Genomic DNA, 18,396 nt, shown 5'->3' on the forward strand with positions numbered 1-18,396 from the left:
TTAGTATTGTAGAAGCTTTATCTCTAGAAAGTTCTTTATTTTATTTTATTTATTTATTTATTTATTTATTGTGGTTTCTTGCTCTGTAGAAAAATATTTCAACGAAACTGTTGCTAATTTCTGAGAGTATTCTTATGATATTTGACCATAATAGGGCAATGCTGCTCAGTAGCTACACGTAAGACCTATATTATGGCAATGCTGCTTTGAAATAAACATCCTGTATTTTGTAACCAAAGTACAAAAATACTTTAAAAATTACGAAATTATAATCGGGAAGACATGGTTCAACCATAAAAGCAAACTAAATATTTTAATGGTAATGCTATCAAGGCTTGCCACGTAAAGGGTTAAAACTCAAATATGCACACATATCGTTTAAAGCATTCAACATTAAGTACATCTTCATCTTGTGGTTTTTAAAAATTTAGTTAGTGTGTTTTTAATGTGAAGTATTTTTCTAAGCACTCCTTCTCCATAAGTATTATGATATCTAATATTTGGAAGTGAATAACTTATTATCTAATATAAATCAAAGATCATATACTCACATAACGTAACTCTAAACTTTACTTTAAACAGGGTTGATAAAGAAAACAAATGTGTTTGATTTTGGCAATTACTTTTTATTTCCGTATAATTCACTACAAATTTTATTCTTACCTGTTCCGAAGTTCGATTTTTTTTTTTTTTTCTATATTGTTACCAATTGTCAGAGACCCTGGCAAAATTGAAAGTAATCGATTGTCGATTTCAGTTTGCCCATTCATGGATATCGAATTCATGTGCATTGGTTTCTCCAATTTTAAAGATAACTTTCACGAACGGTATGGTTACATTCCAATCTTCGAATAGTTATTTTCTACATTATAATAAGCTTGCTAATAAACCTCCAACTGACCAAAGCAGTATATATAGATTTCAAGATTATATATTTGTATCTAAATAATGTAACGTTTTAGATTATATTTTTAACTTACCGTTAAAATTCTTTTACCTTTCTGTTACGATTATTGCCCACAGTTCGATTAAGTCAACACGATCCACTACCTTAACTTTTACTCATGATTACAAGAGAAATTAGGCACATCAAATGCATATCACAATTAACTTTTATTCTCAAAATTCCATGAATATTTTTTCTGTTGTTATAGCAACGCGAAACAAATAACTATATCTTGTTACAGCAACTCTCATTACATGATTATTTTATCTATATCAACCTATATTCTCAAGGATATTATAAATAGAGGATCTGCCCATTTGTATCTTCATCCTATTAAATCGATGAAGCCAAAAAACAACTGAGCATCGGCACATCTGATTGGCTACTCTCGTTTCCGCCATCGTCTGATTGGCTACTTTCGTTTCCGCCATGATTGTTGGCTCAAAACATTGCGATCCTATTGGGCGGAGTGGGCAGAGTAGGGGTGGTGAAATTGTGACGTATGGCTTCAAAATTTTGTTGTAAGGGCAGATCCTCTATTTTATAAGATCCTTGTATATTCTACATTTTTCTTCTTCTTCACAACAAATTGTGCACTTTTAGACACAGTTGCCCAAAATAGCTACAATTAGAAATGGAAGTAATTCACAGGTGTCAGATATACAATATCGTTATAGACACGCTGTGTATATATATATTGATAATGTGTCTGAGGAAGGCTATGTTACATAGCCGAAACTGTAACACAAATATATAATCTTAAAATATATATACTGCTTTGGTCAGCTGGAGGTTTATTAGTAATCTTGAATTTTACAAAGTTGAAATGAATAATTTATAATAAGCTGTTTATCAAGAAGAGATTTCATAAAGTAATCATGTGTCGAAATATATAACTTATCTATTCTCTTCCATAAAAACAGATCCAGTATTATTCAGGGATTCATCATCTTGAGCCCTCTTTTAAAAAACATTATGCATGTGCATATGATGTGGCGTAAGCTTTTAATTACTTTCATTTTTTTTTTTTTTAATAGCTCATCACACTGATGGATAGTTATTTTCCTTCAAAGTTATGGTTATGGTTACCATTTTTCATACCTGAACGTTAAAGTGTAATTCTGGGAGACGTAATATCTTGATTCCTTGTTAAGGACACACTATTTGTGAATACTGTATATGAAGTCATTAACCTTCACATAATGAAAATATCTAAAACCGTTTCTTTTCTAAAAATAAAGGTGCCGGTAGCTGGACTTCAGGTTCATAGTGATTAAGAAGTTGCATACCTTTTAGGGTAATATAATAATAATAATAATAATAATAATAATAATAATAATAATAATAATAATAATAATAATAATAATAATAATAGAAGCTTTAAAAATGTCTGATTCTTACATCTTAATTTTGTAATATAATAAACGCAATGATAATCAATATTTCTTAGTGATTTGTTTTTTTCTGTAAACAGGTGAAAGTAAGGTGCTATTGTTTGTTTTCAAAAGGCATCAAGAGTTCCACAAATACTGAATTTCAATAACAACAAGCAAACACTACATTGTTCACATAATGTTCTTCAGAGTACTTAGTCATGCTACCAAAATGTTCTACAAACATCTACTAAATTAATGGATAAACTTTGCGAAGAAAAATCTAGGGAACATTTTCACTTCATCCTCTTCCTAATAATGAATAAAAACAATTAATTGGACATATTTAAAGAGGAAGTGAGCAAAGGCTCTTCTGCGGAGAAAATACAGAGTTGGAGTCCCAACAGAATTTTTGTACGGGCTTTCAGTTTAGTCGATTAGAAGTTGTAGAACCAGTGTTCGTAATTTCATGTTAATATCAAGCTTAAATTGTCAACAGAACTTTGTGATGGACAAACATCGTGTGTGTGGGTTTTCTCGGGGTTCTCCCATTTCCTCCCTTTTTCTTCATTCCACCGTCTCCTTTGGCCTAGCCGACATAAACGTGGGACGTAAAACTTAAGGATTTCATTTCATTTCATTAAATTATCAACAAAAATAAGTGCAATCGGGAGAGTTTGATTCAAGATGAAATGAATTTTCAATGCTTCTAGTCCCTGAATACAATTAACTGACTTCAAAAAGGAACGAAGATTCGCAATTCTTTCTCTAGGAAGAAAAAAAGGAAATGAAAAACAATAAAAACTATGATTTTCAATAAAACTATATATTTCCTATTTGGTATTTTCCAAGTTTCTCGTCAACTCCTTTTTAAGACAGAAGAGGAAATATTCCGTTCTTATCAAAAAGGTTCCAATACGTCATACCGTCGCATACCGCCAGAAATATATATATAATGCTTCTTCTATGATTATTTCTCATATTAAACAAGGCATCAATTATTTTACGCTCCTGAATGTTACTGGTGAAAATTTTTCAGGAAAAGTTACGGTTAACATCACAAAGTGTGAAGCAATTAGGAGTTGAAGTTTCTGTATACTTGCTAATGGTGATACAGGAAACTACCGAAACCGTAAAGTAATTGAATATTACGAAATAGTCTAAGAAAATACCAATATTATATTAACTCATTGTGTCAGAAACGCTAAACTCTTTCGCTCTGTGTTGCTTTCTTGACTAGGAGTATCCAAAAGTCGGAATTGGCATAAATGTTCCCACTCAAAACTTCGCAATTTTCAGTGGTCTATTTCTATACACTTGTATAGCAAATTTATAAGTGTATCTCGTGAAGGCCTGTGTGACACCAAGCAACAATGGCCTTTGATGATTGTGCTTTCAGCATTATTACTAGGGGCTATAAAAATGATCCCATAATCTTGAACCCACATTCTGTCGGTAATACTTCAACACGAAGAGACAAGGGGCCGCGGTAGCGTAATGGTAGAGCGTTCACCTCTGATGCATGGGGTCCTTGGTTCGATTCCAGCTCGCTCCAACTGAGCTTTGTGGTGGATAAATACCGTGTGCGTGGCTTTTCTTTGGGTTCTCCCGTTTCGTCCTACCTTCTTCATTCCACGGTTTCATTCATTTCTCATCATCGCTTCCTTTAATCTAGCCGGCATAACCATGGGACTTAAAACAAAGATTTCATTTCTTGAAAAGACAAATTGTTTAAATACAGAAGTTTTAAAGAAAATTTAACCGAAGTTGTATTAATAGGCGTGTATGAGTATTGACTAAAAGCAGCTGTTATTATAATTTATATGAAAAAGATTATTAGAACTATATATATATATATATATATATATATATATATATATATATATATATATATATATATATATATATATATATAAAATTGGGAAGTGAAAAAGTAAAGGGACTTTTGAGAAAAGGTACATTTATTCTAATGATAGTAAACTGAAACCTGCGTTAGTTTTCTACAAAATATCCCTGCACTTCAACGCACTTTTCCCAACGTTTCACAAGTTTTTTGATTCCGTAGAAGAAAAAAAAAAAGTTTTCCAGTTGCATCTGTAACCAATTTTGCACCTCATCAATGACTAGCTGATTTTGGTTGACATTTAAATTTCTTAACTTCTGGTGATTATGGGGCGTTTTTAAACCATACTCGCAGCCTTACTTTCCGATTCGTAATGATTAGAGACACGATTTTGTGGTAAATAAAAATTCGCAATTTCGTTATAAAAAAAATACGTGTAAAGCGGGATAAAATTGTGAATAAAAATTCAATGTAAGAACACTATTTTTCTTGGCAATTACAATTAGTTACCTCTTATTTCACCTTAATTTCCACTCATCAATCAACATGATATGAGCTTATGCATGACTATATCAAACAATATTTGATTTTTTTAAAAAATAACACTAAGCATCCTCACTAAATAAAAGTATCATTTAAAGGAAAAACACACACAGAGAGAACATTAATAAAAAAAAAAAAAAAAAAAACTTTAGTGTTCACAGTTTACTTATACAAATAACACTTAAGCATTGTTTCAATGATTTCTGGTCATAAATTTGTTCTTTTGTCGGTAAGTATGTCATTGTAAGAAGAGAGAGCCCTCTCCACATCAACATTCAAAACTGATATGTACCCTCATGTCCAAAATGATTGTCGCATATCTATAACTGTCTTTTCGTAAGACATAATTTGATAATGCTTTTGTAGGATACTTTTAATACTGATACTGTGTGTATAATCGGGTAATGAATATTTGTCGTAAATTTCATTGTGGGAAAGAATTATAAATACGAAAATTAGTATGAGTGAAACAAAATGTTGCTAAGTGAACAAGAAAGTTTTATTTTCGTTTTATTGTTCTTATTTACTACTCTTTTGACATGAAATGTGTCACATACATGTTTTGCCGATTATACACATACTAAAAATGTAAGAAATACGGGGCAAATTCGTTATCAAATTATATTCCTACAACAACATATTTATAGACATGCGACAATAAGTTTGGACAGGAGTGTACATTAGTTGGAAACACTTTCCAGCCATTTCTGAAAGCTCATTTAATATACGGCGCAATATTCTTTCCACACTATCCACTTCACCCGTAGATACCGTTTGGAGCTCGCATGTATAATTTAAAAAAATTCATGGTGGTCTGTTTTCTCAAAAATGAGAATTTTCAGCACATTCCGTTGAAAAATTGTCACTTTTGAGTAAATTTCGTGGAATATCGGAACTTGTTGCAAATTTCGCTAATTCGACAGAATTTCGCGTTTAATCGCAAGCGTTATATGGCCTAACAAATGGGGATAAAGTATATATTTTAGGTACACAACGTTTTCGCACAAAACTGATACATTTCGCGATTTCGCGTGTCACCAAAAAATCGTGTCTCTAGTGATGATGTACCCAAGTTTCATCTACAGTAACGAGTTGTTGTAAAAATCCACCTCCCTCGCGACGATAAAGGGCCAAATGTTTACGAGAGATGTCCAGTCTTGCTTCGCGATAAACAGCTGTCACCATACTGCGCTTGCATTCGACGAATAATTTCCCCAGGTTTAACACCTTCCGCAAACAAAAAGCGGACCATTGCCCTCATTTCCTTCTTGGTGCAGATTGACAATGGAGCTGCCATGCATAATATTATGCTACACTCCAACGACTAACGCGGAAATAAGAGTGACTCGCTGCATAGAAGTGTTGTAGACGACACTAATTCAGCGCTGGATACTAGCAGTGTTACCAAACCCTAGTGCGAGAAATTGCAAGTCCCTTTACTTTCTGACTTCTCCTCGTATTTTGAGCCATTATGCTTCATGTTGGAAAAAGAGAAATTATTTTCGGGCATTACTGTATGTTATGCTTGATCCTGGTTAAAAAAAAAAAAAAAAAAAAAAAAAAAAAAAAAAAAAAAAAAAAAAAAAATCAGAAAGGATAATTTCTTTGTTGATTTCTACGCATTATTTGGAGGTAGGGAAGCGTATTTGAAATAATGTAAGACCAACTGATTTACATTTATTATATTACTTAAAAATTACAGACTATGAAAGCAACAAAACAGAACAAAAAAAGAAAATGTTTGTAAACTTCAAGAAACATCACCTGAATATATTTTTTTTTCTAGAAATAGAATTTTCTTTGTCTATTAGTGAAAACACACAATTCAAAATGAAGACTATTTTTTCTTTTTACATGTTAGGACTGTTAACTGTTAACTGACAAAATAAAAGTATTTACATCTCAAAAAATACCATGCTCCAATATGGGGCATGAACTTTACGGCCTTGGTTCAGCCGTTGCACGCTTTATTTATTTATTTATTTAAATACACACGCACACACAATTAAAGCAATTATGTGTATATATTCTTATTATTTTTTTTCTTTTAAAAGATTTAATTGGAATAAAGATCCTTGATTTTATTTTTATACAAAAACTGAAACAAATGTGCTACGAAAGTATATGTGTATTTTTTTTTATCTGTTTCACAGTGGCAAAATAGTGGTTTATTCTTGTCCCATTGTTCGTTTGTATTTATTTATTTTTTTTATATATTTATAAAGACACAATTAGCAGACTAAAGTATATAATATGTCGCTTTAAGATCCCATTCACTGTGAAAGTTGTTGTACAGTGTCGTGGAGAAAAAAAAGATACTTCACTAAGTCCATTAAATTTTTTTTGAAGTATCAAGTTTTTTTTTTTCCACATCACTGTACAATGGAGGTCACAAGTCTTGCACTGGTTATCAATATATATGGTCATATATATATATTTTTCGTTATATCACGGGAACAAGACTTTTGACCATATCTGTACATTAAAGTAATACCACTATATTCATATATTATATATAAGTGACACAAAAATATGGCAAAAATTACACTGAGAGCAAAAAATTAATATTTTTTTCTTAAATTTTAGTATTTTGAACAACTTACAAATACTGGCTGAGCAAGAAAATTAAAATTAAATTATTATTTTTCTGATTATTTTAAATATAAGACCATAATACTCCTTTTTCTGTTTTGTTTTGTTTTGTTTTCTCAAACCAGTTTCCGAAATAATCTTTTGATCACCTTCTTCAATAATGAATGCTATCACACTGAGACTTTACGTTGTTTTTTTTTTTTTTTTTTTTTTTAATCTAAATTTCTTTTCCCGTCCTGTCCCTTGAAAAAACGTTATGTACTGTGAACAAACAATTGGATATACATTATTATTATCATAAAATATTTTGTTTACAAGAAAGATTAAAAAACAACACTTCACTGCATAACGATACCGGTCCTTCTTTTCTTTTGGATCTTTTGTTTTCTGTGTGTGTAAACTTCAACATTCCATTAATATTATTGGTTTTATGTATACATATATATACTACAAAAATTTTCATCAGAACAGGAATTGCAAAATAGCTTTCTTTCATATCTGCACACATCTTTTTTACTTTTACATAAAAAAACTAGTATTAAACATAATTAATCAGAAAGTTTAGTAACAAAAACTGTCAGATTATGTGCATGAAACTTATACATAAGCAGATTCAACACCGGAGAACAAAAATTTATTAAAATAAGTTTTTTAAGTGTGCATTTTTAAGTTCAATCAGTCTTAATAATTTACACTCTATACATCTTAATTCTTTTCTATCATATCCTCCATTAGAAAAAACAAGTTTAATAAAACATTCCTCATTTATTTCACTGTAGGAAGAAACAAAATAAAACAAAACAAACAAACAAACAAAAAGTACTCTTCCAAATTTTTGTTCCAATTCTCATTACGTTTTTTTTTCCTCTTAAGCAAAAAAATATACACGTTACGTTTTAAACAGAACAATTGTTTCTTACTTTCTTTATATTTTGTTTGTAAAAGTATTGTTTCTTTTCTATATCTGATTTTCTGCTTTTAATTTACCCAATTTACATAATATTTTTTTTTTTCAATTATTAGCATTTAAGTTCTGAAATGTCATATGTATATATTGAATACCATCACACTGGCGAGAACAAATAAAAAATGTTTATCCGCCTCCACAGTTTTTCATTTTAGAAATCTAACATTATAAGTTTTTTTTTTTTTTCAAATTAAATTTTCTTGAAAATATCTTCATTATGTTCAGCACTATCGAGATAATAGCAACAACATCTTCAATATTGGTTTATGTTCCCATAATTCTCTGTCAGTGACGCAAACCAACAAACACCTCTGAGCCAGCTCTTTTTCTCTCATGTTCCTCTTTGCGTCCTATTTATTTATATATATATATATACAGTACATACACACTCACATTTGTTTCTCACTCTTGTAACAACAACTCTGTGGTTCATCACCTGATAGTGGACAAGGCCAAAGAAATAGCCGTTACCAGGCTGTAGGCCAATACTGACGGCGGCGCTGAGGCTACTTGCGAGGCCATGTTATCAGCTGTAGCACACTGACCTACAAGAAACAGGTACGAAAAATTAAAAAAAAGAGGAATAAAAATTATACGTACTTAGCACAAGCAATACATGCATAAATAGTATGTACGAAGTGTGATCAAAAAATACGGTGAATAATTTTATTAAAACCTTATGTTGAATTTGATTTAATCTCCTTCAAAGTACTGTCCTTGGCTGGTAATGCACTTGTCCCAACGTTGATACAATGACTGGAAGCATTTCTGGAAGGCTTCTTTTGGAAGGGCGTTCAGCTGCTCTGTCCTGACCCTCTTAATGTCAGGAATGGTGTCAAAACATTTTCCTTTAAGCACGGTTTTAATTTTTGGAAAGAGAGAGAAGTTGTATGAGACTATATTTGCAGAGCACAGCGAAAATGGAAAGATATGGATATTTTTTTCGGCTAAAAACTCGCGGATCAAAGGAAGATGTGGCACGGTGCGTTTTCGTGTTGAAGAAGGAAGCTATTTGTCTATTTAATCGCTTTTCACAAACCCACACGAGATGTTTAGTTCTTCGGAAAGCTCTCTTTAATTGTCATTCGCCTGTTTCAGCAAATTGTCTGTGCCAATTTTTGCACGTTTTCATCTGTTTTTGACGATCGAAGGACGTTCTGATCGTTGCTCGTTTTCAACCGGTTCCTTGCTGAATTTGAATTGCTCATACCACTTGTAAACTGTCTTCAATGCTACCGCTTCATCGCCATACACTGACTTTGACATTTCGTGAACTTCTTTGGTACTTTGTTTTGCAGCTTAGAACAAAACTTAATATTGGCACACGATAGACACTCACTCTTCTCCCTCTAGAGGCCAATTAACATGTAACAATGGGTTCAAACTCGACACTGACTGTACCACATCAAAGGCTTAGGCTACGGACTTACTAGTTGAAATAGATACAACTTCGATGGATAGTACTGTCCGACTCCATTCATTTTACTTTTTGATCACACTTTGTATGTCACAGTTAGGAAAACAGATATAACAATCTGCTAGTTTAAAACGTATTGTGCTACATAAACAGGACATAAATCAAGGATGTTATAAATAGAGGATCTGCCCATATGTATCTTCATCCTATTAAATCGATGAAGCCAGAAAACAACCGAACATCGGCAAATCTGATTGGCTACTCTCGTATCTGCCATCGTCCGATTGGCTACTTTCGTTTCTGCCATGATTGTTGGCTCAAAACATTACGATCTTATTGGGCGGAGTGGGCAGAGTAGGGGTGGTGAAACTGTGACGTATAGCTTCAAGATTTTGTTGTAAGGGCAAATCCTCTATTTTATAAGATCCTTGACATAAATAAATAATTTCTTTCGCGAAAATAAAAACTGTCAGGTATTATTATTGACAACAACCAACACACTTTTCAGCTCCACAAAAGTTCTTTTTTTCAATTTTCTCAAAAACTACACATGAGAATTCATTCTCAAGCACGTTATTTTGATTTAGCTCAATGTGCTATATCAACTTATATATGTCTTATCTCTCGACACTGTTTTTTAATTAAGCAAAAATTAAAATTTAAGTGTTTCTGATAAGTTTGGTCTATTTCTCATTAACCATACTATGTACTATTAACATATTCACGGGTAACTTTCACAGTGGCTATCCATATCCCATTTAAAATCTATAGTAAGACTATTCATTGCTTTGGATTGATTATTTTAACAAAAGAGACATTAACCAAAGCTTAAAACCCACTTTATTTTAAATTATAATTTGTAACTGTAAATTAAATAAATATTTAAATTATAATAATGACTATATATATGACGGTTAAATAATCTAAACTTTGTCATAACAATATTTATATATATATGTCTGTATTTTCATTTATTTACGATAGTGTCTGAAGAAGGATATGTTAGATATCCGAAACAGTTACAAATTATAATTTAAAATAAAGTGGGTTTTAAGCTTTGGTCAGTGTCTCTTTTGATAAAATCTATAATATATTCTAGCTGCTATGCAACCTGCACAGTAGCAAAGGAATATTGGTTGCCTATCACAAAAGGATATGTAACTTTTCTTACTGTTAATATTCCATATCCTACCCATCATGGAAATACGTGCTGAGGTTAGAATTTGTCTAGGTTAAACGATAAAATTATTTTCTGACATTAAAAGTTTTTGAGGTTAACAATTTTTTCCCCCGTTAAACCTCAAAAACCTTGAATAAACAGTTGAGAAAAACTTATAAAGTGCTTTGTGTAAAGTATCGTACTGTATAGGGTAAAAAAACAGGGACATTACTCAAAAATGATATTAAAAAACGACTGGAAGCTTTCAAAATGCGGGTGTGGAGAAGAATGGAGAAAATTAGCTGGGTCGGGCGGAAAATGAATGAGAGTGTCTTAGAAATGGTGGGGGGGAGAAAAGAACAAGTTTAGATATTATTAAGAAGAGGAAGAGAAAATGATCAGGACATTGGCTAAGAAGGAAATGTATCATGAGGGACCTGCTAAAAAGTATGGTAGCAGGAAAGAGAGGGAGAGGGCGAAGAAGAGTACACTTGGTGGACGGTATCAAAACAGAAAATTCGTAAGTGATTATGAAGAGGTTAGCGGAAGACCGTGGAGCATAGAAGCTTCTTAATTGCGGCAAGTGACCTGCCCATGATGGCAGAATACCTATATTGATAATGATGAAACCTCAAAAAAATAGTAGTGACATTAAAACTTCAGATACTTTACAGAATGAGAAAGAATATAAATCCTAGAATATTCTGGTTGTTTAGACTGATACCAAGCAAATGGGCTTCCCAGAGGTTAAAAGATTTTTGGGGGGTTAAAAACCAGAAAATATTGGTAAGGGTAAAACCTCATGTACTTAGGATAAGAAAGGTTATATGATACTGACTGCTTCAACTACCAGAATAGATTCATTCATAGATAAAAGTTTCAGAGTTTAATTCTAGTTAATTTCTCACCAAGAAAGGCTTCTCGGAAAGAACAGAGCAGGAAAGCCATGTCTTACCTTAAATTGGAAGGTGCCAAATATTTCCAAGTTAATGCTGATCACCTGAGAGAATTACAGACAACTTTTTATTTTGGTTTGGGGAACCACTTTTGAAAATAATAATAATAATAATAATAATAATAATAATAATAATAATAATAATAATAATAATAATAATAATAATAATAATAATAATAATAATAATAATAATTTTACTGAACAAATAATGGGCTTTTCCCCAAAGATCATCTCTGATATATAGGACAAATAAATTTAATGACTTTGAAATTTGCAAATAAATTAAAGCGTCTAGCAATATGTTCTACTGGATGTGTTAAGAAACATGCACATATATCCCTTTTAAGTTCTAGTACCTATATATTATGCACTAAAGTGCCTTCATTATTCGATTTAAAAAAGTACCAATAAAAATCTTTACTTCATTTTTTTTTTCAAGTTTAGAGGCATTGTAAAATACGTTAGGTATGGTTTCACGCCTTTTTGCGTCGAGACATAGGGGTGATGATGTCATAACTTTAAAAAGCATATTTTTGTTTATGCCCACTTTATTATTTTTGGCGGGCTTACTTTTGCACCTAGAAGATTGAAATTTTGGACACACATTCAGTGCACCCCTTAGAATCTTTCAGATCTCTCCGTTAAATCAAGGGGTCCAGAGGGGCAAAAAGGTATAAAAGGGATATTTTTAACAAAAAATCTTTTTCGCCATTTTTTCTCCTCAGATACATGATGGAGACATGTGAATGGTACTGTTAGAAAGTCTGTTCTATTCTGAAGAGAATGATGTATGAACCATGACCCTAGGATAGTTAGGGATGTCTCAGGAAATTTTTATATTCCATCCGGGTCTTTTGGAATAATCTTGCGCATTGTGGGGCTCATTGGTAAATATTTTTCCCGTCCTTACTATTCAAGATAGAAGCCTGAAATATTGAACACACATTTAGTACACCCCTTACTATTTTTCAGTTGATTTTGAGGTCTGTGCGTTAACACGGGGCGTCCAGAGGGGCTCAATTTAAAAAAAAAAAAATCAGAAAAAAAGCCCGATTTCTTTCAAACTTTCCCGCCTGAGGGACACAATAGGGAAATGTGAATGGTACCGTTTAAAAGGCTGTTCTATTCTGAAGAAAATGAGGTACGAACCATGATCCTAGGATATATAGAGATGATGCTGTAGCTACTTGATTAAAAGTCTATAATTTACCTAAAAAAAAAAAAAAAAACTTAAAAGGGATATTAATCTCATCCCCTTAAATGGAAAATAAATACTCGACAAAAAAGAGAAAAATATATACTGCATATTACAAAACATGCTGAGATAGTGGAAAAATAAGGACGTCGAAAACTAAAACTACTACTTACCGTTATTAGTAACGTTAAATGCCCATGTTCCAGTGATCCCCGGATTGACATTTCGTAGACATGATCCTGTGATACTCAAGAACTGCATCATCTTGTCATTCTCTGTCGAGATAAAACAATATCTGTGGGCACCTTTCGAACTGCGACTCACTGGAGAGGCGATCAGGTAATTGGTGCCGTTGTCTTCCCAGCTGCCGTGACAGGAATACGCTGTAAAATATTACCAAAAGAAAAAAATGTTTGTTAAATTTCTTACATTATGACAATACCGTGAAATAATTATACAGTTTTGTCAATTTAAATAAAAGCACACATTTATTTGTACAACACAGTCTCTATAAAAGTATACATAATGTAAATTTAAGGTGTTTTTATATCTACATATTAAAATATAAAAGAATAATTAATGATCTCGATGCTATATCTCTTCTTATGTGGTTAATACAGGGCTAACATAAATGATTCATTCACTTTGAAAAAGGCTATATATTCAAAAGTATTAACGTACACACATGAAAGAGATATGAAAAGAACCATAAACTCACCAAGTTTATACACCCTCTACAAATGTTCACCAATATGTGCATTTTTGGTGACACGACACATGTCTAGACAACGTCTTTTTTTCTTGCTTTCACTCCATTTTCGACAGGTGTTAACCTCCTACTGCCACACCCGATCGGAAAGATAATGGACTCGTGCTGTTACACAGTACAAATTTGGTGAGTTTATGGTTCTTTTCATATATCTTTATGTGTACGTGTAATATTTTTGAAAATAAAGACTTTTCAAAGTAAATGAATTATTTATGCTTACCCCGTATTTTCTCTTCTAAATATTATCAAGAAAATAATACCTTAACAATTCTAATAAAAACAGTACACAATTCTACCCTTTAAATGTTGATATCTTGTAGCTTTATTTATTAATTATCGTAAATAACTACATTTTTAACACTTGGAGGTTACAATTGGTGATTTAACATCAATTTCATAAAGATTTTCATTATTACACTCAGTGACGGCGATTGGACGTTAAAAGTGTGTGTGTGTGTGGAAGGGGGGGGGGGGGCGTCAAGACAGGATCTGAATATTTGTATATCAATGTTAGTTTTCCTGGTTGTTTATAACACTTTGTTTGACGAAAGGATCGTATTCCATATTTTATTAAGTAAATTGACGAGAGCACTGGAAGTTGGTACTAGCCCTTTGTACTCTTAAATAATGAAGGTGTAAGAACAGACTTGATTCCTAGCTCATGAACATCTAAAAATTCTGTCTGAAAAACTGTGACTGATCAGATTATTAAATAACAAATTTGCAAAAGAAGTAAATATAAAGGATAATATTAATCAGAATAATGAATAATGAGGCTTGTTATGTAAAAAAAAAAAAAAAAAAAAAAAAAAAAAACTAGTGATTAATGAACAAGTTATATTTTTAATTGCACACATGCCATTAGATGTATGTTGTTACTCTTAGAAAAAGAAAGACAGTAAATACTACAAGCATATGGTATGACATTTAAAGAAATACGCAATTACAATATTAATTGCTTTGAATTGTAATTAAAACGCAATTCCTTTAGCTTTCTTAACTCCACGGGAAGACAAATAACCAATACGTACTCATACAACGACAAATATTATATGGCACCATTTTTTTTTCTATGAACCAGTAATATATAAACAAACTTTACATTTCCAAATGAAACTATATACATTAAGGGGTCATTCCAAAAAGTCGGGGGGGGGGGGGCAACTGTCCTTGCTGCCCCTGATTACATCATACTTAATTTTATTAACATTTATTTTCTTCTAAATACTACCAATAATAATAATGGAATAAAATTATATAATAATAATGTGGTGGATACATTAATAATTGGCAGATCAGACAGTATAAAAGTATACGGAAATTAACTTAAGAATCTCTTGCATTGTTTAAAGCCAAACTTCCGTGTAAAGAAATCTGTATATGCATTACTCCATAGACTTCACAATTAAGGAAATATGTAAAAACATTTGTAAAAATCTAGAGTCAGGTATAAGGAAGTCTTACTACAAGGAAGACAACTGAGTCATCTGCGAAGTAATTGTAACGGTAGGAATTTAAAGTATTGCAAGAAATACGGAAGGTAGTTTTCAACCTGCATGTAGAACTCAAGGAGAGCAGTCTCATTTAAATCTTCGTTTTGGAAAGATCTCGTAACTCGGCAGCCAAGTTTTTATATCTTAGTGATTATATCCTCAACACTTCAATACCAGGACTGGAATATATCAGCACCCACCAGGTCAGTGGTTTCTCTTGAGATGTTTAATTTAAGTTAAGCAATTATTAACAAAACCAAACGATCATTAGCTTCAACTAAAACCAACTAAACTAACTTGCGTTCAAACTGCAAAATTTAAGACTTTATGAAAGAAATAGGAAAGCAGCTAGTAGCCACACTGCCCATGCATGGCCCTAAGTCATTATTAATTTAATTGTTATGAGAATTAAGAATAAACTATTTAATAACATATGTCAAGTGTAGTTATTTAGTTGGTTGTCTGGTTTGCTATCATCGAACCCAGATTGACCAGATTATGATGATATTAGCGGCCATTGATTAACCTTGATTATAAATTATCAACACCTAACTAGACACCACAATAATATTGGGAGAATATTATGCAAGTCCATACGATTAAATGATTCATGAAAGAAGATGGTTTAAAAAAGGAAAAAAAAATATGTGTGATTAGAAAGTGTTTCCGTAAATTTTTAGTACAAAGAGGAGGAACACTGAAGCTGTACCGTCAAATATAATTCCCTCGAACTGTCATCTGGTCACGAACTTTATAAATTAGTTATTGAAAATCATTTTACATCAAATAAAGGTATCACAGCAACTGCAGAGAGAGAGAGAGAGAGAGATTAACCTTACCTACCTTCCGAAAAGTCACTACAAGGAAATAATAATGGCATTGGAACGATATTGACTCTCAAGAGAGACTATTACGAAAATTTAAATTGATTAATCTAAAAAAAGCCTACATTTTCGTTGTCTCGTCGAAACTTATTGGGATACCCTTGCAATGCTGATATGACAATATTAATAAAATGAACCTAATATTGATTCTACTATTATTAGAACTACTACAATTATATATATATGTGTAGTTTCACATTTAGAATTCCTACTGAGTGCACGGAATTCGTGTTGTTATTCAGTCCACACTCCTTTGACTTCGTGAATTCTATATAAGAATTTGAAGTTAAAACACATGTATATGTTCGTTCGCCTGTCTCTCCGTGCCCAGATGTTATAGTGATCTTTATTATGAAATAACTTGGAGGATATTCATTTTATTTTATGCATTGGACTTAAAGAAGTGCATTTCGCTTCATTTCTGCATTTTCTTTTAGTTTGTTATAATGCATTCTTTGTTCACGTTTGAACCTCATTCGTGGGAACTATTGTGATAACGTTCTCTCACAGATTCTGTTAATACGTCATGAAAATGCTCCAGCCAATAAGAGTACATGTGCAGACGAAATGAATAAAAATTCGTATGTTATGAGGGGTCCGAGAATTCATTTTGCGTTTGAGTTCTAGACTCATGGATGGGGCTTCGTCAGGGAAGCAGGAAGAAAGAGAAACCATTCGCAAAGATGGCGGAGTAATGATTAGACCTGCGTGTGATAGCTGTCCAATTTTCTGTTAGTTAATTCTTATTTTTCATTCATTTTTTAAAACCTTTGTGTAAGTATGTAGAAGCTAAGAGTATGAAAAATACAAGTATAATAAGTTAGACCATGTGTGTATTTGATTCAGGATTTTTCTTCTATGCTTGTTATGTGCACGGTTCATCGTAGTATGTTTTATTTATCTATCACTGATTAATTTATAACTTTAAATATAGTGGTTTATTGCCATTGTTTGTGGTGAGGTTGGAACACGACTTTGAATCGCATCACAGCTTGAAGGAAAACAGCATTTGTGTCCAGATAGCCTTGTATGCATTCAGGCTGACATTAGCGATGCGGCCAATGCACGGGTACTGAACGTATTCCAAGTTCGATTCCCATGTTTGGTTATCACGTTGGTTTCTTTTGTCAGCCGCAGTAATCATTATAATGTCAGAGCAAAAGTGATCAAAGGTAGAAAGAGGTTGGACCCTCTCTGAAAACCTTTGGTTTCCCCGAAACAAATTCCTGCGTTCCTCCCTGCCAAAATGTACAAGGAGATGAAATTTATGGAACTTTGTAGAAAATAAGGGGTTATTACGATAGCAGTAGACAATAAGAATGGAAAGGTAGCGAATGTGAGGAAGATGCAAAATGGAAAGCATATGTTGAGGACTTGTATGAGAGTAGGGATAGACCGCGTGACCTAGATGTTAAAGTATGAAATGAAGTACGTGAGGATGATAAAAGGATTAATTCTTTTTTTTTGGGGGGGGGGGGGCTAAACGTTTTGCATCATACGTTGGAGGAGAGACAGTAGAACAGATGAGTAATTTTCCATTATACTTAGATAATATTATTAGTGATGACACGAAGTACGAACGTAGAATAAAAGCATAAAGAGGAATGGTAAGAGGCATTTAGAAGGAAGAAAAGTTTATTTTGTGGAGCTTTGAATAAAGAACTTAGGAAAAAAGCACTCATAAAATGCTTCGTGTGAAGTATCGTACTGTATTATATAGGAAAGAAGCATGGGCATTACGTAAACGCGATCAAAAAACACTGGAAGCTTTCGAAATGGGAGAATGGAGAGTTAACTCGGTTGAACAGACAATGAATGAGGTGTTAGAAATTGTGTGGGAGAGAAGAACAATTTTAGATATACTTGAAAAGAGGAAGCGACTGTGTTGGGACATGAGCTGAGAAGAAACTGTATCACCAGGGTGTCTATCGGTCACGAAAGTCACGGAAATCATGAAAAAGTTACGACATCAGCAATCGGTCACGAAAATCACGAAAGTCATGAAAAAGTCACGAAATCAGAAATCAGTCATGAAAGTCCATAAAAAGTCACGAAATTTAACTTTTGGGTCACGATTTTTTTTAAATCTGTACAAATATACGTACAGACTGGAAAATTTTGTTCTACAAAACATCAAAATTCACCACCGAAGATGCCTATGGTCGGCTTTACACGCTACAAAATCGCTACCAAATCGCATGCATGAAAATCTGGTCTAATTCGCATCCAACTTCGCTCTTGAGAATGTTCCGAGATTTTA

At 32.6% G+C, this 18,396-nt stretch overlaps 1 protein-coding gene across 1 annotated transcript in view; it reads right to left on the bottom strand.

Annotated features, from left to right (window-relative positions):
• Positions 1–7,485: 7,485 nt before the first annotated feature.
• LOC145672417 (uncharacterized) overlaps positions 7,486–18,396 on the bottom strand; it is a 572,617-nt gene continuing 561,706 nt past the window's right edge. Inside the window, exons 10-11 of the mRNA XM_081741570.1 lie at positions 13,164–13,373; positions 7,486–8,809 (exon numbers count right to left, since the gene is read on the bottom strand). Coding sequence (XP_081597696.1) covers positions 8,697–8,809; positions 13,164–13,373 — 323 coding nt within the window. The 3' untranslated portion in view covers positions 7,486–8,696. The remainder of the gene's footprint in view (positions 8,810–13,163; positions 13,374–18,396) is intronic.

The sequence above is a fragment of the Thermobia domestica genome, chromosome 16 (genome assembly GCF_964235325.1).
Source record: "Thermobia domestica chromosome 16, izTheDome1.hap1.1, whole genome shotgun sequence".
NCBI lineage: Eukaryota > Metazoa > Arthropoda > Insecta > Zygentoma > Lepismatidae > Thermobia > Thermobia domestica.